General features: G+C 42.6%; 1 protein-coding gene across 1 annotated transcript in view; it reads left to right on the forward strand.

Annotated features, from left to right (window-relative positions):
- LOC311137715 (terminal nucleotidyltransferase 4B-like) overlaps positions 1-24,856 on the forward strand; it is a 71,841-nt gene that overhangs the window by 22,653 nt on the left and 24,332 nt on the right. The window contains exons 3-8 of the mRNA XM_084172269.1: positions 11,450-11,496; positions 11,611-11,740; positions 11,841-11,948; positions 12,096-12,224; positions 15,328-15,541; positions 16,010-16,136. Coding sequence (XP_084028395.1) covers positions 11,450-11,496; positions 11,611-11,740; positions 11,841-11,948; positions 12,096-12,224; positions 15,328-15,541; positions 16,010-16,136 — 755 coding nt within the window. The remainder of the gene's footprint in view (positions 1-11,449; positions 11,497-11,610; positions 11,741-11,840; positions 11,949-12,095; positions 12,225-15,327; positions 15,542-16,009; positions 16,137-24,856) is intronic.

Raw genomic sequence — 24,856 nt, forward strand, 5'->3', positions numbered from 1 at the left:
ACAAGAGCAGAGGAGAGAGAGTTAGCTTTAGCAGTGCGGAGAGTCTCCGTGACACAGAGAAGAGCAGTCTCAGTTGAATGACCAGTCCTGAAACCTGATTGGTTTGGATCAAGAAGGTCATTCTGAGAGAGATAGCAAGAGAGTTGGCTAAAGACGGCACGCTCAATAGTTTTGGAAAGAAAAGAAAGAAGGGATACTGGTCTGTAGTTGTTGACATCAGTGGGGTCGAGTGTTGGTTTTTTGAGGAGGGGAGCAACTCTCGCTCTCTTGAAGACGGAAGGGACATGGCCAGCGGTCAAGGATGAGTTGATCAGCGAGGTGAGGTAGGGGAGAAGGTCACCGGAGATGGTCTGGAGAAGGGAGGAGGGGATGGGGTCAAGCGGGCAGGTTGTTGGGCGGCCTGCAGTCACAAGTCGCAGGATTTTATCTGGAGAGAGAGGGGAGAAAGAAGTCAAAGCATAGGGTAGGGCAGTGTGAGCAGGACCAGCAGTGTTATTAGACTTAACAAACGAGGATCGGATGTCGTCAACCTTCTTTTCAAAGTGGTTGACGAAGTCATCCACAGAGAGAGAGGAGGGTGGGGGGGGGGGAACAGTGAAGAACAGTGAAGAGGCGACTCCGGGATGCTGACCTTCTAGGCAGAGTTGCGAAGAAAAAGCCATATCTCAGACTGCCTATCTTAATCTTTTCTTTTTATTGGCCAGTATGAGATATGTATTTTTCTTCGCAACTAGACACACTAATGTATTTGTCCTCTTGCTCAGTTGTGCACCGGGGCCTCCCTCTCCTCTTTCTATTCTGGTTAGAGCCAGTTTGCGCCGGTGTAGGCCGTCATTGTAAATAAGAATTTGTTCTCAACTGACTTGCCTAGTTAAATAAAGGTAAAATTAATAAAAATTAGTGTATGTATGTATGAAGAAGAAAAATACCAATAAAATATTATTTAACAAAAACAACATCTGTGCTACAATCACACATTTTTGCATAAAACCCCTATTTTTATAGGTTACAATGTCTGCATCAATGATATATGATTGGTTTAGGGGTTCAGGGGCAGGAATTTGGCTTTTTCTCAAAAGGTAAAACTCAACACGAAAAAGGCTCATTTGACGCTGCTGCCACAGGGAGGCGCTTCTCCCCCACTCAATCGGACAGGTTATGACCAACTTTGGCAGCGCCATCATTCCGATTTGGACAACAATATCACGGTAAGAAACTGTATATAATTCGTTTTTATTTGGGTAATATTAATATTTACATTTTAGAGTAAATTTTCCAATTGATAAGATGTTCATCTGTAAAATCAACTTTTGAAGCCTGGTGAGCTAACTAGCTCCCAAGCTGAGTAGACTTGAAAAGTAAAATCAGCTTTAAAGTGAGTTGACAATTTCTATCTGAGGTAAAAGTTCATATCTGCTCAATGACGTCGATATTGTTGAAGTACATGAAAAGCTTTATGAAGTGAATCTGAGATTTTAAAACATCTCCTCAGATATGTTAGCTAGCTAGCTAGCTAGATTGCTAGCTAGCCACCTAGCTAACTATGATGGCTAGTTAGCCGGTGTTGGTCTAGTCTGTCACCCAAGATGGAACAAGGTAGCCTAACAGTACTTGATTTAGCTCTCCTCTTGTGTTTTTGATGTTCATGTTTTCTTTGATAACTGTACAAAATAAAATGCATTTCTCATTAGGTATTAGAGCTAAAAACTAACTGGCTAGTGATTTATATTTTGTCCCTAGCTAGCCAGCCAAAAGAGAGAGGGGTGCTGTGTAGGTAGGTCGGTAGGTAGGTATGTATGTACAGTGCATTCGGAAAGTATTCAAACCCCTTGACCTTTTCCACATTTTGTTACGTTACAGCCTTATTCTAAAATTGATTAAATAGATTGTTTTCCTCATCAATCAACACACAATACCCCATTTTGCATATTTATAAAAAATAAAAAAAACATACCTTATTTACATACGTATTCAGACTCTATGCTATGAGACTCGAAATTGAGCTCAGCTGCATGCTGTTTCCAATGATCGTCCTTGAGATGTTTCTACAACTTGATTGGAGTCCACCTGTGGTAAATTAAATTCATTGGACATGATTTGGAAAGGCACACACCTGTCTATATAAGGTCCCACAGTTGACAGTGCATGTCAGAGCAAAAACCAAGCCATGAGGTCGAAGGAATTGTCCGTAGAGCTCCAAGACAGGATTGTGTCGAGGCACAGATAAAGGGAAGGGTACCAAAAAATGCCTGCAGCATTGAAGGTCCCCAAGAACACAGTGGCATCCATCATTCTGAAATGAAAGAAGTTTGGAACCACCAAGACTCTTCCTAGAGCTGGCTGCCCTGCCAAACTGAGCAATCAGGGGAGAAGGGCCTTGGTCAGGGAGGTGAACAAGAACCCGATGGTCACTGACAGAGCTCCAGAGGTCCTCTGTAGAGATGGGAGAACCTTCCAGAAGGACAACCATCTCTGCAGCACTCCACCAATCAGGCCTTTATGGTAGAGTGACCAGACAGAAGCCACTCCTCAGTAAAAGGCACATGAAAGCCCGCTTGGAGTTTGCCAAAAGGCACCTAAAGGACTCTGACCATGAGAAACAAGATCCTCTGGTCGGATGAAACCAAGATTGAACTCTTTGGCCTGAATGCCAAGCGTCATGTCTGGAGGAAACCTGGCACTATCCTTATGTTGAAGCATGGTGGTTGCAGCAGCATGCTGTGGGGATGTTTTTCAGCAGCATGTACTGGGAGACTAGTCAGGATCGAGGCAAAGATGAATGGAGCAAAGTACAGAGAGATCCTTGATGAAAACCTGCTCCAGAGTGCTCAGGACCTCAGACTGGGGCGGAGGTTCACCTTCCAACAGGACAACGACCCTAAGCACACAGCCAAGACAACGCAGGAGTGGTTTCGGGACAAGTCTCTGAATGTCCTTGAGTGACCCAGCCAGAGCCCGGACTTGAACCCGATTTAACATCTCTGGAGAGAGCTGAAAAATCGCTGTGCAGTGACGCTCCCCATCCAACCTGACAGAGCTTGAGAGAATCTGCAGAGAAAGAATAGGAAAAACTCCCCAAATACACGTGTACCATGCTTGTAGCGTCATACCCAATAAGACTTGAGGCTGTAGTCGCTGCCAAAGGTGCTTCAACAAAGTACTGAGTAAAGGGTCTGAATACTTATGTAAATGTGGTATTTCCTGTTTTTTTGTATTTTATAAATTTGCTAAAGAATCTACAAACCTGTTTTTGCTTTGTCATTATGGGGTGTAGATTGATAAGGGAAAAACAATTTAATACATTTGAGAATGGTGCTGTAACGTAACAAAATGTGAAAAAAGTCAAGGGGTCTAAATACTTTCCGTATGTATGCATGTATGTACAGTGCCTTCGGAAAGTATTCAGACCCCTTGACTTTTTCAAAGAATAATTAGGTTGTAGCCGTATTCTAAAATGGATTAAATAGTTGTTTTCTCCCCTCATCAATCTACACACAATATCCCATAATACCCCATAGTAAAAACTGATATAGCACATTTACGTAAGTTTTCAGACCTTTTACTCAGTACTTTATTGAAGCATCTTTGGCAGCGATTACAGCCTGGAGTCTTCTTGGGTATGACGCTACAAGCTTGGCACACCTGTATTTGGGGATTTTCTCCCATTCTTCTTTGCAGATCCTCTCAAGCTCTGTCAGGTTGGATGGGGAGCGTTGCTGGACAGCTATTTTCAGGTCTCTCCAGAGATGTTCGATCGGGTTCAAGTATGGGCTCTTGCTGGGCCACTCAAGGATATTCAGAGACTTGCCCCGAAGCCACTCCTGCGTTGTCTTGGCTGTGTGCTTAGGGTTGTTGTCCTATGGAAGGTGAACCTTCGCCCCAGTCTGAGGTCCTGAGCACTCTGGAGCAGGTTTTCATCAAGGATCTCTCTGTACTTTGCTCCGTTCATCTTTGCCTCGATCCTGACTAGTCTCCCAGTCCCTGCCGCTGAAAAACATCCCCACAGCATGATGCTGCCACCACCATAGGGATGGTGCCAGGTTTCCTCCAGACGTGATGCTTGGCATTCAGGCCAAAGAGTTCAATCTTGGTTTCATCAGACCAGAGAATCTTGTTTCTCATGGTCTGAGAGTCCTTTAGGTGCCTTTTTGGCAAACTCCTAGCGGGCTGTCATGTGCCTTTAACTGAAGAGTGGCTTCCGTCTGGCCACTCTACCATAAAGGCCTAATTGGTGGAGTGCTGCAGAGATGGTTGTCCTTCTGGAAGGTTCTCCCATCTCCACAGAGCAACTCTAGAGCTCCGTCAAAGTGACCATCGGGTTCTTGGTCACCTCCCTGACCAAGGCCCTCCTCCCCCAATTGCTCAGTTTGGCCGGGATGGCAGCTCTAGGAAGAGTCTTGGTGGTTCCAAACTTCTTCCAATTATGAATGATGTAGGCCACTGTGTTCTTGGCGACTTTCAATGCTTCAGAAATGTTTTGGTACCCTTCCCCAGATCTGTGCCTTGACACGATCCTGTCTCGGAGCTCTACGGACAATTATTTCGACCTCATGGTTTGGTTTTTCCTCTGACATGCACTGTCAACTGTGGGACCTTTATATAGACAGGTGTGTGCCTTTCCAAATCATGTCCAATCAATTGAATTTACTACAGGTGGACTCCATTCCAGTTTTAGAAACATCTCAAGGATGATCAATGGAAGTGGCTCAATTTCGAGTCTCATAGCAAAGGGTCTGAATACTTATGTAAATAAGGTATTTCTGTTTGTTTTTTTTATACATTAGCAAAAATGTATAACCTGTTTTTGTTTTGTCATTATGGGATAGTGTATGTAGATTGATTAAATTGTTTTTGTTAATTAATTTTAGAATAAGGATATAACGTTACAAAATGTGGAAATGGTCGGGGTCTGAATACTTTCCGAAGGCACTGCATGTATGTATGTATGTATGTATGTATGTATGTATGTATGCATGCATGCATGCATGTATGTGGACACCACCTCAAATTAGTGGATTCGGCTATTTCAGCCACACCGTTGCTGACGGGTGTATAAAATCGAGCACACAGGCATTCAATCTCCATAGACAAACATTGGCAGTAGGATGGACTTACTGAAGAGCTCAGTGACTTTCAACGTGGCAGCGTCATAGGATGCCACCTTTCCAACAAGTCAGCTCATCACATTTCTGCCCTGCTAGAGCTGCCCCATTCAACTAAGTGCTGTAAGTGGAAACGTCTAGGAGCAACAACGGCTCAGCCGCAAAATGGTAGGCCACACAAGCTCACAGAAAGGGACCGCCGAGTTTTGAAGCGCGTAGCGAGTAAAAATTGTCAGTCCTCGGTTGCAACACTCACTACCGAGTTCCAAACTGCCTCTAGAAGCAACGTCAGCACAAGAATTGTTCGTCGGGAGCTACGTGAAATGGGTTTCTATGACCAAGCAGCTGCACACAAGCTTAAGCTCACCATGCGCAATGCCAAGAGGCGGCTGGAGTGGTGTAAAGCTCGCCACCATTGGACTCTGGAGCAGTGGAAACGTGTTTTCTGGAGTGATGAATCACGCTTCACAATCTGGCAGTCCCACGAAAGAATGCTACGTGCCCCAATGCATAGTGCCAACTGTAAAGATTGGTAGAGGAGGAATAATGTTCTGGGGCTGTTTGTTAATTGTTCAGGTTAGGCCCCTTAATTCCAGTGAAGGGAAATCTTTAACGGTACAGCTTACAATTACATTCTAGACGATTCTGTGCTTCCAACTTGGGGATGGCAGTTTAGGGAAGGCCCTTTCCTTTTTCAGCACGACAATGCCCCCATGCACAAAGCGAGGTCCATACAGAAATGTTTTGTCGATCGGTGTGGAATAACTTTTCTGGCCTGCACAGAGCCCTGACCTCAACCCCATCAAACACATTTGGAATACCGTCTGCGAGCCAGGCCTAATCGCCCGACCTCACCAATGCTCTTGTGGCTGAATGGAAGCAAGTCCCCACAGGAATGTTCAAACATCTAGTGGAACGCCTTCCCAGAAGAGTGGAGGCTGTTATAGCAGCAAAGGGGGGACCAACTCCATATTAATACCCATGAGTTTGGAATGAGTAGCTAGTTATATCCCCATAGCCATGTAGTCATCCCCTGATGACTACATGGTAGGGATACTTGACATTTGAGAAATATACCTGACCCATATACATTGGGTGCGTAACCTGATTAGAGTGTCCACCCACGTGCTCAGACTGACAGAAATCACATTTAGAATATGGTCATTAATTCATATTAACAGAACATGCAAGTCGATGATGCAACGATTTGTGGGCCTTCTTACAGAATTCTGATGTGCACTTTGAACATGTTAGAATAACTGTCCACATCTACTTTTCCTCAGCCAACAAGACAAGTAACGAATAGCAAAATTACTAGCCTATGTCAATCTATAGTAGAAAAGTTTAGGCTACCTATTCTATTGGTCAGATTGTTGAGAAACAAATAGCCTATTCCAAACAGACACTGGGACAGTTGTGGGACGATAGATCCCAAATTCATACAACCTGGAGGCTACAGTACATTAAGTAAAAACCTTAAAAAGCAATGAGTCTGATGCAACAGATCAGAACGTTTAGCTTGTTGAACTATTATTTTTTCACATTTTATAAGCGCAGCAATGCGCAGAAAGCAGTAGGCTACGCACAAATGTTTGTTCCATAATGCTATTAGTGGTAAAACACTTGTCAAAAAGGCACTGCACATGCAAGCAGTTTCATGTGACAGAGATTAAAATATTATATTTAATTGTTTTTTAAAGAGAGGAGATCTAATAGGCTACTTTGAAGCAAGGTAATACATGCATCATATGTATTAAAACATTCAGGTTTCAAACAATTAAGTATATGTTTTCAAAATGTGTACTGCCTCCAGCTTATTGCAAAGTGGTGTGTGACGTGCTGATGAAGCCTGCCTTCCATTTCCGTTTGATGCGTTCGAAACAACTGGGAACTCAGAAATCTCTGACTTCCGACTTCAGTGCATTCAAGACAACTGGGGAAAAAACGAGCACCGACTGGGAAAAATCTTTTTGAACGGTCATCCAACTCGCAATTCCAACTCAGGAACTCTGGACTCATTTTAGAGCTCCGACTTTCCGACCTGCAGATCACTGACGTCATGATTTTACCTTGTATTTTTCAGAGTTCCCAGTTGTCTTGAAAGCCCCACAAGATGCTGCAGCATCAGCTCTTGCACTGTCTCACAGGTTTTCCATTCAAATGTCTTGATCATACCTACAGCGTCATTGCGCAAAATGGTACGCAGCATCATCTGGATATGTGTGCAACAAAAGTTCAACATTCACCTTCTGCTACCATTTCTGTCAAGCTGTCTACGCATACAATTTCATGCATACGGTTGATAAATCCAACGTATGAACCACACAGAACGCACTGCAACTGCCTCTGCAATGCAATGGTGCAAGGCAAATGCAGCGTTCCATTGGAAATGAATGTACTTCTGGTGTACCAAAACGCAATGACGCTGTCGGTGTGATCGAGGTAAAAGGCTCTGTATCTGTATGCTGTACTCGTGTGATAAATAAGATACATAACGACTATAATGTACACGTGTCAATTTAATTCCACTAAATTATGCAAATTAACCTGTAGACCAATAAGCATGACCAGTCAAATGTATTTACATGAACTGTTATTTCCATCAATGAATAGGCTAAAAAGCATTTTCACAATGAGATTATTTCTTCTTATCCTGGACAATTGACCGACGCCAATTTTATTTATTGGCTTTTCAATTTTTTTGGGGGGGGGACAAAACCTGGCTATTACCGGCTAACGGAAAGAAATGCTGCTACGTGGCTATATCTCATTAGGTGTCTGTATCTGTGATATGATTCTAATAAAATATTAAGCCTTCTGGCTGTTGATTGCCAGAAATAATGTAACATTATAGCCTAAACCTTATGATAATAGCTTATAAAAAATGACTGTGGTGGTCAGCTTGGTAACTAAATGTTCCTGGTCTAGCTGGTTTGTGACTTTGCTACTTACAGGCATACATGATCATATTATTTCACTTATGGACTATCAGATATGCAATTATATGACATTTTTTCTCAAATGTTATAGTGAAAACCTTTGGATAATAAAATGTAACTTTGTCACCTTGCAATTGATAACTTGTAGATACACTAATCATTTTCATTCATGATTCCCGTTCTTATGTACTGAAGTGTATTCTGAATATAACTTTTTATCAATTTTAGCCTATTCTTTGGAGGGGTTGTCACTGATTTTTACAGTTGAAATGCACATTTTCCTTATTTATCTTTGTTTGAGTTTTAGAAATGGACAGAGGAGACCATTACTAGCGGATAATGCAGTCCCTGTCTATGAGGAGGACACTGATGGCAAATGAGCTGCGGAAGGCCTGTAGGATGACAATGAAGATATGGCCGCCTTAGAGGAAGATGTCCTTGACGCTGTGCTACTCGGAGAAGAGGAGGAGGAAGAGAATGAGATCAAGGAGCCAGAGGAAGTTGAGGAGCCATCACCTGAGGCCTCTCAGCCAAGCTCTTCAATTGTCAGGCCGTATCTATCTAAAGGGCCATCTTTTAAAATGAATATATTATTGAGCATACTAACAATTATCTATTTTCTGTTCGTGCTCCACGTCCCCGTAAGCGTAAACGCTCTGTCTTGCCCGATAGCACGTTTCAGTCCTATGATGATGTTGATACACAGGCACTGGAATCCATCCCTTTCAGGCATGAACATCCAGTTTAAGTCTTGGCAGTGTACGTCAGGCAGTTCGGTCGACCGCTCTGGAAAGACTTCTTGTTGTTTTTCAGGCAGGCATTGGTGGTAGAGGTTTGTGGGTACCCTTATAGTCAGGGTTGGGGTCTTGTTTTGGAGTGCCCGTCGTATGGTGATTCCGTCAAAGCGTGGCTTGAGGTTACACCTACAGAATTCTACTGGTTTCTTGGACTGCTCATTTACATGGGATTTACCGAACTGCCTGACCTTCATCGGTACTGGGGTGCAAAGTCTCTTCAGAGTTCTTGGGCTAGAGCTTTTATGTCGCGTAATCGCTTCAAAGCTCTGTTGGCTGCTTTACACGTTGTGGATCCTGCCACTGAGGATAATGCAGATAGGCTTAGAAAACTGCGGTACTTACTGGACCACCTGAAACAAACAAAGCTGTATCAGCCAAACCAAAATGTAGACATGGATAAGCCCATGGTCAAATCAAAGGGGCGATCAGGATTCACGCAGTATATAAAAGGGAGGCTACCTAGGTGGGGATTTAAATGAAGGCGAATTGCTTCATCTGACACAGGCTACACTTTAGATCTAAATGTTTACATATGGGGATATGTGTTGTCGTAGGATAGGGGGCAATGTATTGGCAATACAGTGGAGAGACACACACGTACTGTTACTTGCCTTTCCAATTTTCACAATGCAAATGATTCCACTCAAGTAACGAGGCTAGTCCGACAGGATGGTATTTGGAATAGGAAAGTGGTCGCCAGTCTGTTGTAATCCACGATTACAATAGACAGGTGGGGGGGGGGGGGGGGGATCAACTCCTCCAATGTTTTGCAGAACACCCAGAAGTGGTGGAAAACACTTTTATTCCCCACTGTGTTGACATTGCAATTGTCAACAGTTACCTTTTGTTACGGGAATGGCAGTGTAATCATGCAGCACCTGGCAAGGAAAATGGGCAAACTGGTTACTGCCAGATTACATTGAGAGAACCTTTCTCATCAGTTAGGAGGTTTTGATGTTAATGACAGGTATCTTTCGACAGACCTTTGTCTGTGAAAACTGTAAGCTCATCTTTTCACACACAGCACATGCCCAGTCTACAGGTCCCCTCTAGAAATTGTTGGCTGTGTTTCCTGTGTGTGTTACAGGAAAGATAAAGGAGAACAGGACTCGGTTTGTTTGTGTGGCACCTGAATGCGAGGGCATATGATCTTGCATCGTAGAGGACCGACATTGTTTTAGGTTGTGGCACTCCAGTGAGTGTGACTCATAGCAGAAATAGGCACTAGTAAAGGGTAGATGTAGCTCAGATGTTCACTGGTAATTTTGCCTCTCTTCAATGTTTCCCTTTCCTGCATGTACCCCTTCTCCTGCATGTCCCCTCTCCCTTGCATGTTTTCCCTTTCTTATCCAATACATCCTGCATGCCAGCCTCCCTTCATGTTTCATTCATGATTCTAATGGCCTTGGGGATGTAAAGGACTTGTAAATTGTAATGACTGTAAACTAATGTTGTGCTTTTGGAATTGTTCCTGTACTGACTATTTGTGTAATAGACTATATGCTAGTTGAATGTAGAAATTTAAGTTGTAAAAGCTAATGATTGTTATATGCCTTATTTGTTTCATATTTTGTAATTCCAGTTCAATTTTGATGAAAGTAGCCCTGAAATGAATGTTGTATAATGTTATGGTTATGATAGCAATTTAAATGGCTTCATTTTCAGGTTTGAAGGAGTCAATGTATTCCCATAAGGTTATTCTTTCAATAAAGTTATTGTTTTATTAATATTATACCACTTGTTTGTCTTTACTTATCATATGTAAGACTAAATGCTATTTGTAATTTGTTTTGGTGCAGATATGTGTTTAATATACTATCCAGAAAAGAAAGTGTCTGATCACAGAACATTCCATAGAATTTGAGAAAAATACCATAGGTCACTAAAATGTCTGTAACTCATTCACAGTAAAATGTATTTCTATTCTGATTTCAGATGATCAACCCTTACAAAATAAGGAAGGCTCAATATGCGGCAAGTTTTTCTCTATCGTCATGAGAAAGTTTTGTAAATGGCAGTAGTTTTGGAGAAAGCATTGATTTTCGTGTAAGATACACATTTTCACAGGCGTTTTTTCTTGACTGATTACAGTTTGATTGATGTGGTGCTATTGTATGTCATAACATTTGAAAGAGCTGTTTTTCAGCTTTAAAAATGTGTAACATGTTTTCATATGTTTGACACCAGCAAATTATTCTCATTTATGCACACCGAGGTCATGGTCCAGTAAAAAATTGAACATTCCGCTGGGCAGGAAAGGGTTTTAATCTGCTATATGACAAGTTAAACAGTGGGGGATTAGGATTTCAGACAAAAACTAATTGCCCACTCTAATCGGATAGTGGTAGATTCACAGTCTGCCCTATTGCTCAGCTCACACACTACATCATTCTCTCTCACTCTCTCAATGGTATCGATTCGCTCCACTGATCAAATCGAATCGCACCGAATTGTTTCAAATGAAAAGTATTGTTCTTGTATTGCAGCCCATGTATCTAGATGCGTATCGAATCGTGCTTGTAAGGAGAGATGCACATCCCTAGTTGCTGTCATGGAGTTTTATATGCAATGTCACAATTTCATGACTAATGCTGTGAACACTGCTTTGCAGGTTCAGGTATTTGGGAGTTTCAGCACAGGTCTCTATCTACCTACCAGGTAAGCTGTCCTTGCATTTCAAGTAATTTCCTTACTGAAAGTGTTCATAACCGTTATATTCCACCTTGGCATGAGTTTGTGATAATAATGTGATTCTTTGTGTTGGTGTTGCAGTGACATTGACCTGGTGGTGTTTGGGAAGTTCAGGGAAGGAGACAGCCTCCCTTTGTGGAGGTTAGAAGAGGCCCTGAGGAAACACAAAGTGGTGGAGGAGAATTCTGTCAAAGTGCTGGACAAGGCCACGGTTAGTGTAGTGTGTGTTTTGTGTCCTGTCTGTCTGTGGAGGGAAGCCTGTTAAGTGTGTGTGTGTTGTGAACATGTCAAATCTGATCTCTCGTCTTCAGGTGCCAATCATCAAACTGACAGACTCTCTCACGGATGTCAAAGTTGACATCAGTTTCAACATGAAGAATGCTGTCAAAGCTGCTGCCCTCATCAAAGATTATAAAAAGGTACAATGCTCCCTGTGTGTGTGTGTGTGTGTGCTTGCGCGCACATACGTGTGTACGTACGTATTTACGCTCATATCTGAATTCGGTCACAATCCTCCTGGTTTGAACTACTGTTCTAAAGTTCTCTCTCCGTCTCTCTCTCCTCAGAAATATCCTGTGCTTCCATACCTGGTGCTAGTCCTGAAACAGTTCTTATTACAAAGAGACATGAATGAAGTGTTTACAGGAGGCATCAGCTCCTACTGCCTCTTCCTCATCGCTGTCAGCTTCTTACAGGTGGGTGGGTGGCCTGTACATAAGTATTCAGACCCTTTGCTATGAGACTTGAAATTGAGCTCAGGTGCATCCTGTTTCCATTTATGTTTCTACAACTTGATTGGAGTCCACCTGTGGTAAATTCAATTGATTGGACATGATTTGGAATGGCACACACCTGTCTATATAAGGTCCCACAGTTGACAGTGCATGTCAGAGCAAAAACCAAGCCATGAGGTCGAAGGAATTGTCCGTAGAGCTCTGAGACAGGATTGTGTCGAGGCACAGATCTGGGGAAGGGTACCAAAACATTTCTGCAGCATTGAAGGTCCCCAAGAACACAGTGGCCTCCATCATTCTTAATTGGAAGAAGTTTGGAACCACCAAGACTCTTCCTAGAGCTGGCCGCCCGGCCAAACTTTGCAATCGGGGGAGAAGGGCCTTGGTCAGGGTGGTGACCAAGAACCCGATGGTCACTCTGACAGAGCTCCAGAGTTCCTCTGTGGAGATGGGAGAACCTTCCAGAAGGACAATCATCTCTGCAGCACTTCACCAATCAGGCCTTATGGGAGAGTGGCCAGACGGAGCCACTCCTCAGTAAAAGGCACATGACAGCCTGCTTGGAGTTTGCCAAAAGGCACCTAAAGGACTCTCAGACCATGAGAAACAAGATTCTCTGGTCTGATGAAACCAATATTGAACTCTTTGGCCTGAATGCCAAGCGTCACGTCTGGAGGAAACCTGGCACCATCCCTACGCTGAAGCATGGTGGTTGCAGCATCATGATGTGGGGATGTTTTTCAGTTGCAGGGACTGGGAGACTAGTCAGAATCGAGGGAAAGATGAACGGAGCAAAGTACAGAGAGGTCCTTGATGAAAACCTGCTCCAGAGTGCTCAGGACCTCAGACTGGGGCGAAGGTTCACCTTCCAACAGGACAACGACCCTAAGCACACAGCCAAGACAATGCAGGAGTGGTTCAGGACAAGTCTCTGAATATCCTTGAGTGGCCCAGCCAAAGCCCGGACTTGAACCCGATTTAACATCTCTGGAGAGACCTGAAAATAGCTGTGCAGCGATGCTCCCCATCCAACCTGACAGAGCTTGAGAGGATCTGCAGACAAGAATGGGAGAAACTCCCCAAATACAAGTGTGCCAAGCTTGTAGCGTCATACCCAAGAAGACGCAAGGCTGTAAACGCTGCCAAACGTGCTTCAACAAAGTACTGAGTAAACGGTCTGAATACTTACAGTTGAAGTTGGAAGTTTACATACACTTAGGTTGGTGTCATTAAAACTCGTTTTTCAACCACTCCACAAATGTCTTGTTAACGAACTATAGTTTTGGCAAGTCGGTTAGGACATCTACTTTGTGCATGACACAAGTAATTTTTCCAACAATTGATTACAGACAGATTATTTCACTTTATAATTCACTATCACAATTCCAGTGGGTCAGACTGTTCCTTTAAAGAGCTTGGAAAATTCCAGAAAATGATGTCATGGCTATAGAAGCTTCTGATAGGCTAATTGACATAATTTTAGTCAATTGGAGGTGTACCTGTGGATGTATTTCAAGGCCTACCTTCAATCTCAGTGCCTCTTTGCTTGACATCATGGGAAAATCAGAAAAAAAATTGTAGACCTCCACAAGTCTGGATCATCCTTGGGAGCAATTTCCAAACGCCTGAAGGTACCACATTCATCTGTACAAACAATAGTATGCAAGTATAAACACCATGAGACCATGCAGCCGTCATATCGCTCAGGAAGGAGACGCGTTCTGTCTCCTAGAGATGAACGTACTTTGGTGCGAAAAATCTATCCCAGAACAACAGCAAAGGACCTTGTGAAAATGCTGGAGGGAACCGGTACAAAAGTATCTATATCCACAGTAAAATGAGTCTTATATCGACATAACCTGAAAGGCCGTTCAGCAAAGAAGAAGCCACTGCTCCAAAACTACCATAAAAAAGCCGGACTATGGTTTGCAACTGCACATGGAGAAATGTCCTCTGGTCTGATGAAACAAAAATAGAACTGTTTGGCCATAATGACCATTGTTATGTTTGGACTGGTGCACTTCACAAAATAGATGGCATCATGAGGAAGGAAAATTATGTGGATATATTGAAGCAACATCTCAAGACATCAGTCAGGAAGTTAAAGCTTGGTCGCAAATGGGTCTTCCAAATGGACAATGACCCCAAGCATACTTCCAAAGTTGTGGCAAAATGGCTTAAGGACAAAAAAGTCAAGGTATTGGAGTGGACATCACAAATCCCTGACCTCAATCCTATAGAAAATGTGTGGGCAGAACTGAAAAAGTATGTGCGAGCAAGGAGGCCTACAAACCTGACTCAGTTACACCAGCTCTGTCAGGAGGAATGGAATTCACCCTACTTATTGTGGGAAGCTTGTGGAAGGCTACCTGAAACCTTTGACCCAAGTTAAACAATTTAAAGGCAATGCTACCAAATATTAAGTGTATGTAAACTTCTGTCCCACTGGGAATGTGATGAAATAAATACAATGTGAAATAAATCATTCTCTACTATTATTCTGACATTTCACATTCTTAAAATAAAGTGGTGATCCTAACTGACCTAAGACAGGGAATTTGTCAGGATTTGTGAAAAACTGAGTTAAAATGTATTTGTCTAAGGTGTATGTAAACTTCCGACTTCAACTGTATGTAAATGTGATATTTCCGTAGTTGTTTTTTTTTTGGGACAAAAATGTCTAATCCAGTTTTTGCTGTTTCATTAAGGGGTATTGTGTGTAGATTGATGAGGGGGAAAACACATTTTAATCCATTTTAGAATATGGCTGTAAGGAATGTTTATATATATATATAAAAGTCAAGGGTTCTGAATACTTTCCTAATGCACTGTATCATTATTATTATACTGCCAATCTAGTATTCTAGTGAAATGATTATATGAAGGATTTTCCCTGCCTTTTCTCAACCTTTGAGAGCAATGAGAAATTACTTCTGTACTATTGACTAAACTTTATTGAACCCCAGAGGGGAAATTGGGTTTGTCACCAGCAGCATAGTGTTCTTACTACTATGTGTTCTTAAGGTGGAAACAAGTAATATACTATATTGTGTGTGTGTTTCAGCTCCATAGCAGGGAGGACGCCTGCAGTCCCAACGCCAACACTGGCGTCCTGCTCATAGAGTTCTTTGAGCTGTACGGCCGCCATTTTAACTACCTGAAGACTGGGATCCGGATCAAAGACGGGGGCTGCTACCTCTCCAAAGACGAGGTCCAGAAGAGCATGCTGGATGGATACAGACCATCCCTGCTCTACATCGAGGATCCACTGCAGCCAGGTGAGCCCCGGCTCACACCCACCTTTAGTTTGTCTAAGATTGCTTACTGCAGCGTTTTCCGAACACGGTGCACGTTTTGGTTTCTGCCCTAACACTACATAGCTGATTCAAATTCATAAAAGCTTGATGATTAGTTGATTATTTGAATCAGCTGTGGAGTGCTAGGGCAAAAACCAAAACGTGCACCCCTTGGGTTCCCGAGGACCGAGTTTGGGAAACCCTGGCTTACTGCATACAGTAGTCAAAATATGGTAGCTAGCTAGCTATATGATGTCTCTGAAAAGTACACATTCAATGAAGTGTCTTGTGCTTCAGAGTTCTGCCATATCTAAGACATCAGATGTAGTTGTTTTATAGAGATGTTTAAGAACTCTATGGTGGGCCAGATTCAATAAGCAGCTGCCAAGTTTAAGTTTGTACCTGACCATGAGCGTTTGGCGTATGTCCTTTGTTCCCTGTGTTGCCCAGGTAATGATGTGGGCCGTAGCTCGTACGGGGCCATGCAGGTGAAGCAGGTGTTTGACTATGCCTACATGGTGCTGAGCCACGCTGTGTCGCCCATCGCCAAGTACTACCCCAACAACCACAGCGAGAGGTATGGGGCAGGGCTGGGACACATGGGGAGGATTACAGTCACATAATCAGTAGTGATGGCAGAAAAAAACGATAGCTTGTTCTCAAACTTCTTTTTAAATAGTGAGTTTTTTTTTTTGGTGAGGGTTTCAAATCACAGACAGGCAATCATCTTCAAAAAGTACATAGATCCACCGTCCCACCACCCCCTCCCAGCGACCAGAGAAAAACTCTCCCCATACCACCCCTTCCATGTGGGCCTGAAAGTACAAAATATGAAAATAGGTATAAAAAGTGCATTCAGATAGTAATCACGCATGCGCGTACCGATAGGATGCGTGGGGAGTGAGTTGCTCCGTTTTGTACCGATAAAACTGTGGTTATATGTAGAAGCCAGACAACAGATTTTAAATTAAGCCTCTAAAATGGATAGATCAATATATACCCAAGCAACTGGGAGTGAGTGAGTGGTCAGTTATGTACAACAGCGGACCAATCAGTTGGTAAAGCGACGCGGCGACACGAACCCAACAAGCCATGGCTTCCCTCAGAGGAAACGACAAGGAACAACTTGGAGACGCAAATGAGAGTAATGAACAGCTAAAGGATATCCAGGAAAACATAGCTAAAATGCTCTCAATGCTCATCAAAACAAACTGTTACAATCTGTTGTTAAAAAAGTAGATTTCTTCAAAAGGAAAGTAGTCTATCATGTCAGACATGCACATAAAAGGTGTGCGCATGAACGAAGAAGACAAATTAACCTTCTAGAAACAAGGTTGCGAACTTAAGAATGTGAACTGGAACAGCAAGAAAACAGAATGAGATGAAACAACATGAGAATATTGTCCTTACCGGAAGACAAGAAAAAATTAAACCTTTCCAGCTATGTGATCAAACTGATATCAGAGGAGCTTGGCGTAGATATATCACCAGAGGATCTGGAACGATGCCATCGGATCAGAGTGAAACAGAAGAATGCTAAATACCCTTGCATGATAATCTTCAAGCTGTGGAACTATCAGACCAAAGTCAACATTCTGAAGGCACGGGGGAAAGGAGATCAAAATCCACGGCCAGTCCATTGGATTCGTCCGGGACCTGTCTGCTAAGCTGAGAAAAAAACGCAAGCAATACATTCCCATCAGACAATCACTGGATGAAAAAGGAATCAAGTCTCAACTCCGCTTACCGGCAGTGCTGTGGGTATGGAAGGGAACACAAAAGAACATATTCACAAGCGCTGATGAAGCCCTAAACCGGGTGCAAGAAACCTATCCAGTTGAAGGAGAGCCCACTGCCCTGAGGAGAGGACAAAGCGGGGAAAAAGCAATAAGCACACTAGGCTACATACAGTGATGTCTAAAACCAGCTTATCGTAAGTTGAGACAATATTCCCCCCCAATACAATCTCAACTCTAATAACCCCAAGTAACTGTTCTTCTCTAGGAAGTAAAGATAGAAGTAGCCGATGCCAATTGGCTACATGGACACATTGTGTGTGTGTCTGTGCATTTGAATGGGAGTGTGAAGGAGGGTGAATATGAGGGCGGGAGAGAATGGGTGGATGGAGAGGGTTGGCTTGGGAGAGTGTGAAGGAAGGATTTAACTATACTATTTTATTTATTTTCGTGACTTGCAAACCTGCTGTAAAATGAGTTCTGGACAGATTAGCAGAGGATGTCGAGTCATTATTATGCCTTGTTTGTCATTATAGCTAAGATTCAATGGTGGTTATTGGTGAGAGTGGAGAGGGGCTCTATCCGGGGGGATGGGGTGACTGGGAGGGCATCACACACTTCTCTGAAGTATGTGTGGGGCCTCCACTCATCCCACTTCAGTCTCTCGGTGGACCCATTCTCCCCAAGTAGACCCCCACCAGCCACTATACTTTAATTTAGAGTAGAATAATAGTGAAGACATCAAAACTATGAAATAACACATGGAATCATGTCGTAAACAAAAAGTGTTAAACAAATCAAAATATATTTTATATTTGAGATTTTTCAAATAGCCACCCTTTGCCTTGATGACAGCTTTGCACACTCTTGGCATTCTCTCAACCGGCTTCACCTGGAATGCTTTTCCAACAGTCTTGAAAGAGTTCCCAAATATGCTGAGCACTTGTTGGCTGCTTTTCCTTCACTCTGCGGTCCGACTCATCCCAAATCATCTCAATTGGGTTGAGGTCGGGGGATTGTGGAGGCCAGGTCATCTGATGCAGCACTCCATCACTCTCCTTCTTGGTAAAATAGCCCTTACACAGCCTGGAGGTGTGTTGGGTCATTGTCTTGTTGAAAAACAAATGATAGTATCGCTGTAGAAAGGCTTTTGTATGGCTGGTGAAATGTGCAGAACATTTAACAGCTATGCCTGCCCCATATGTAAGGCCCTCTGAGTTGTTGCTGGTGCCGCTTTACTTTCTTGACTGTGTCATGGGACCTGCGCCTACGCTTGGCACACTCCGTTGAAGCAGCATCAGCTCTCACAGCACGCCTCGCATCCTCCTCTCTGATTGCTTCCAGTGTCACCAAAGTGCTGTCAAGCCACTATACGTCCATCACATTTGATATAGCAGTGGCTCCCTTATTGAACGTGGCTACTGCCATACTGTCTTCGTGGGCTTTTGCCCACAAAGACAGTTTTGGGGCATCAGTTCAGACATTCATTTGCATTCTGGGTTCCTCCGTGCTGCATTCTTTTGAGGAGGTTATAATAATAATAATAATAATATGCCATTTAGCAGACGCTTTTATCCAAAGCGACTTACAGTCATGTATGCATACATTTTTTGTGTATGGGTGGTCCCGGGGATCGAACCCACTACCCTGGCGTTACAAGCGCCATGCTCTACCAGCTGAGCTACAGAGGACCACTGTTATCATTTGACTTCCTATGATATAGAGGTACCATTTTCTGTGCAACCTCTCTATTCAGAAATGTATGGCCTCCATGGTTTTTGTGACAGGGTGGATCTTCACCATTTTCTAGGGCTCGCTGGTACCAGCACCAAGATGTCGAGCATCTACCGTGATTAGGAATTTTGTCTGTTGACATTGAATGGACAAGACCAGCCCAGATAGCATTCTTCATGCCCTCTACATCACCCTGGTTATCAAGAATCGCACCCCTGTAATGTTTTTGCTGACTCTTACCTTTTTGTGCAGTGATTTTCCCCACACCTCTCCCCCCAAGGTGATTCTCTGAACTAAGTTTACGCTGTTCCCATCCTCTTGTGGGCATGATTGATACATTCTAGTTTCCCTATCTCAATGCCTTGTATGCAATACTGTCACCATCTGAGAGCATCTTGATGTAATGAAAGTGGTGGCGACTGACTGATCTGGACCACATGCGTTTAGCTGCTTCCTGCTCCATTGCTTTGCGCGAACCTGAGAAGTTTTGAGCACAGTCATCTGCATGTGAATCCTTCCATTCCCTGAACTCCTCCTCAGTAATTCCACTTTTCCTTTTCATCACACATGCATGGCAGTATGAAGACAACACCTCATAGTCTATGAATAGACCTGTTACAATGTCTATGCACACACCTATCCCGTAGTTGGAAGTGAATCCTCTCTTTTGCCAAGTGCCATCAAAGGATACATGAATGTCTATGATGGCATCCTCATCCTCCTTCAGCAACTCTGCTATGTCTGGGTCTATATCTGCGTATGCACTTCTAATTAGCTTTTCAGCACTCCCCATTGACTATAGCCCTCTCTGAATATCTGCAACTAAAGTGGGGGAAAAAGTACTTATTATGATGTCTGTCGACATTACAGTCATAACTGCAGGACTAAATATCAGCATGTTACCCTATAATTATTAGCATTTCAGCATGTATTTACTTTATGTAAAGCTAATTTCTCAGTAATCACAGTAGGCTACAGCCCAATGACACTGTAGGCCTATGTGACAGTCTCATTGTATAGTTATGTTTTCCTATCACTCTGTTTATTCACTTTGAATACATTTGCTGGAGCAAGGAAATAAATATTATTTATACACCGCAAGTCACCTGACAATAATGGGCAACTCTCCCATTTTATTTACCTGTCAATCTCCTGTCATGTCTCTGATATGAGCTGTGATGCAAGGAAGGAATCCCTAGGACTTTGCTTATTTTCTTTAGCGCTGCATAACCAAGTTCAAGTTCGTGGGCTAGAAGAACCATCCTCACATTTATATCAAATGCCACATCTCCCCTGGAGCACTCCTGCAGCCTGGAGGAAGTGTACACTCCCCTCCTAAATGCGTCAAGATTACATTTACATTTTAGTCATTTAGCAGACGCTCTTATCCAGAGCGACTTACAGTTTGTGAGTGCATACATTTTCATACAGTGTGCACATTCTACCTCCTTTTCCTCCTCTACCTGTACTGTCACTGCCTCGATCGGCTGATCAGGCTCATTTTTTTATTTCATTCACTGCTTTTCTCGCATTGGCTAACTGAGATCGCCTATTTTTATTCACATTCTGTAGGTATATTCTTCTCATTTTGTCTCTTTACGGGGATTCTTTGCGGGAGATCTTTTCAAACAAGGAAGTGCTGCGCGGCACGTGAGGCATTTTAACCAATCAGGTTGCCGGAAAGGGCCTTTAAATGCCAGTAACCAATCGGATGTCAGGAAATTACTGATCTTTGAGCACGAAGCACTACGTCTAAAAAGGATATAGCCATGTATGGACTAGCTAAAGATATGCTCCGTAAAACAAGCTTTTGAATGATATATGATTCAACATGGAGAGTTTTAACAAAAGCGGTTGAAGTTCTACATGAAACATGCTAACAAGAACAAAATGTATGCTACGTGTAGTTGATGGAGTTGGGATAAAATTATACAAATCAAGTATTTACATACATTATTGCCGATTTATTTTATATTTTATGGAAGTTATAGTTGCAAAATATCCCAAAATCTGAAAATGGACAGATGGAAGTCACCATTTTTGCCTGTGTTGCCTGGCCTTAAACTGTATTCCTCAATTTGACCTTGTATTGTTAAAGATAAATGCGAACTTCATCATCCAAGCATCACACGGAACCCATCCACAGCCAAACTCATTCCATAAACCAGTCTAAATAACAGGTTGCGCTGACAAAAAAACAAAACATAAGTTAGCGACCTAACAGCTAGACTAGTTTACAATGTACCTAATCTCTGGTGAGAACAAGAGACCAATGTAATGTTGTTTAGAAAATAAATGCGTTTCAGCTAAGCTAACAGCAGCTAAATTCTTTAGGATGGCAGCCATGTTTGTTTATGTGTGACTTGGAGAAAACTCCCTTATCCCAGAATGCCATTCACTATAAGACACAAATAAACAAAGTCGAAGATGGCTGCGCTCATTGCCTGAAAAATATTAACTTAGTTTAGCCACTTTTCAGCATATTACAAATCGTTGATGTACTTGTTACAGTGTATACAAGAACCGGAGCACATGACTTGACAAATCGTTTACCGTTTTTGACAAATCACAAAGCAAATAAAATGTTTTCACCTCACAGATCATCACACCAAATACAAGCCTACTGCCTAGCCTAACCGTAGCGCGAAAGATAAACCGTGATGAAACCATTTTAGGGGAGTTTGTGGGGCGGGGTTCATTTCATTTGTGGGGGGTTTTCAAGTCCATGGGGGGGGTAGAAATGGGGGAAGGTATCGTGGGGAGATATGATGCAGGAAATATTACAATGATGGGGGATTTATCAATAAATGGGGGGCAAGCACAATAGGTTTATACACTAAATAAAAATAAAACCCCTGGAAAGGGGGGTCTGAGCTGGCAACCCTAGGCTCCCGAGTGGTGCAGTGGTCTAAGGCACTGCATCTCAGTTCTTGAGGCGTCACTACAGACCCCCTGGTTCGATTCCAGGCTGTATCACAACCGGCCGTGATTGGGAGTCCCATAGGGCGGCGCACAATTGGCCCAGCGTCGTCCGGGTTTGGCCGGTGAAGGCCGTCATTGTAAATAAGAATTTGTTCTTAACTGACTTGCCTAGTTAAATAAAGGTAAAATAAAAAAAATACCAAAGTTACAATCTGATGCCACGTTCAAAACACCTGGGAACTGGGAAATCTCCGACTTCAGTGCGTTGAAGACAACTGGCAACTCGGGGAAAAACGAGCTCCGACTGGGAAAAATAGTTTTGAATGGTCATCCAACTCAGAATTCCAACTCGGGAACTCGGCCTCTTTCTAGAGCTCTGACTTTCCGACCTGAAGGTCATTGACGTCATCATTTTATCTAGTATTTTTCAGAGTTCACAGTTGTCTTGAAAGCGACATAAGTCAGTCGAGTTAACTATCCCTTTTTATAACATCTTTGGTCTGACAGACGCTTACGTGACAACCAGAATGCGTTGTATAATGTCAACAAACATGGCGCCACACATAGCCGGCAAATAGCTTAGCATTCGCTCATCATAATCAGTACAATATTCAAAAAAGTATTTTACACACATATGTGTCCATTACAATCTATGCAAGAGAGGAGTTGGAGCTTGAAAGACCTAAAGAGGCATAGCGCCACAAAGTACAAAGAAGTACTTTGCTTTATATTTATTGTGTGTTCTCTATTAAATGTCTGCTCAGCCCACATGCTCACACACTTTATATATGTAATATAAATAATAACTATGTATTCAAACTATGACTATCCCATTCCATGGAATGCCCACCGCCCTCATATGACATGTCGGCTAAAATGTTTTATCTGGTTCGTCAATGATAGGCGGAATAGACAAGGTTAACTTTGATTCTATACAAGTAAAGACCAAAAAAATCCAACATATTACTTGGAATGGTCACGGGCTTCATGACGGGAAAAAAGCATATGGTTCTTCAACACTTAGAGATTGTCAGCAGATGTGGGTTTTTTGTTAGTTACATTTCAAAAAAAGGCTAAATTGAATATTTAAAGAGGACCTGGGTTGGAGAGGCCTACGCTACCACCTACTGTAGTAACAGCAGAGGTGTAGGCATCCTGATAAATACGAATACACCCTTTTTCCTTATATCACAGCAAACGGAATAAGAAGGCCGTTTTCTAATGTTGAATTGTACCTTACATGGTGAAAAATACACATTGTTTTCATTGTATATCCCACCAGGGGCAAATCTGGTGTTTTTAGATAGAATTCAAGCTATGTTAGATCAAATGTTTACATTGACATTTACGTCATTTAGCAGACGCTCTTATCCAGAGCGACTTACAAATTGGTGCATTCACCTTATAGCCAGTGGGATAACCACTTTACAATATGTCTTTTTTTTTTTTCTTTTTTTTTTTGGAGGGTGGGGTAAGGGGGGGTAGAAGGATTACTTTATCCTATCCCAGGTATTCCTTAAAGAGGTGGGGTTTTAAAGTGTCTCCCGAAGGTGGTGAGTGACTCCGCTGTCCTGGCGTCGTGAGGGAACTTGTTCCACCATTGGGGTGCCAGAGCAGCGAACAGTTTTGACTGGGCTGAGCGGGAACTGTGCTTCCGCAGAGGTAGGGGGGCCAGCAGGCCAGAGGTGGATGAACGCAATGCCCTCGTTTGGGTGTAGGGACTGATCAGAGCCTGAAGGTACGGAGCTGCCGTTCCCCTCACAGCTCCGTAGGCAAGCACCATGGTCTTGTAGCAGATGCGAGCTTCAACTGGAAGCCAGTGGAGTGTGCAGAGGAGCGGGGTGACGTGAGAGAACAGCAGAGCTGTTGTGAAGGAAGTTGTCAAGGAAGTGAGTTTGTGTTTATACAGGACCTCCCGCCCCCACCTACCGTCAACCAATCATGTCAATGCGGAGCTATACGGCGCCCTCCTCATTGTTAAAACATTTGGGAGGCGCATGGTGATGCGGTACTGAGCTCAATTTGGCCTCTGCATTCATCCAGAGGCTCCGCAATTGCATCACACTCTCCATAGGGAGCCTCCGACCACATTTTCGGATCAAGCATAAATTGGCTTTTAATTAGGAACAACAACGCGATTAATGACAATTTTAAAAGCTTCTATGAAAATCTAGATAAATCAGAATTAAACAACAGCGGGACAGATCCTACAGCCTTCTTAGACTCAACAACCCTGAAGCAATTATCCGCAGACAAAAAAATTATCACTAAAAACAGAGAACACAAAAATAAATATTAGAAACTGTTAAAACATTTGCGCGGAGAAAAGCACCAGGAATGGACGGCTTTCCCATAGAATTCTATTTAACATTTTGGTACAAAGTAGCCCCCCTATTTACACAAATGACAACAAATGTCACTCAATTCAGTGCTTCCTAGTTCCATGTATCAAACATTTATTTCAGTTATATTAAAACCAGGAAAATCTAGAGTCCCCTGCTGATTACAGACCCATAAGTTTAATACATTGTGACAATAAAATAACAACAAACCTAATAAGCAATAGAATGGCAAAAGTTTTACCAGACTTGATACATATCAATCAAACAGGGTTTATTAAAAATAGACACTTACAAGCAAATACAAGAACATGTTTCAGTTTAATACGCTAATAAACAAGATATACATTGCCTTCAGAAAGGTTAAAGGTGTTACAGCCTGAATTTAAAATTGATTAAATTGAGATTTTATTTCACTGGCCTACACACAATACCCCAAAATGTCAAGGTGGAATTATGTTTTTAGAAATGTTTACAAATTAATTTAAAATGAAAAGCTGAAATGTATTCAACCCCTTTTTTTATGGCAAGCCTAAATAAGTCCAGTTGTAAAATTTGCTTAACAA

This window comes from Coregonus lavaretus, assembly GCF_964263955.1.
Source record: "Coregonus lavaretus genome assembly, chromosome: 11".
NCBI lineage: Eukaryota > Metazoa > Chordata > Actinopteri > Salmoniformes > Salmonidae > Coregonus > Coregonus lavaretus.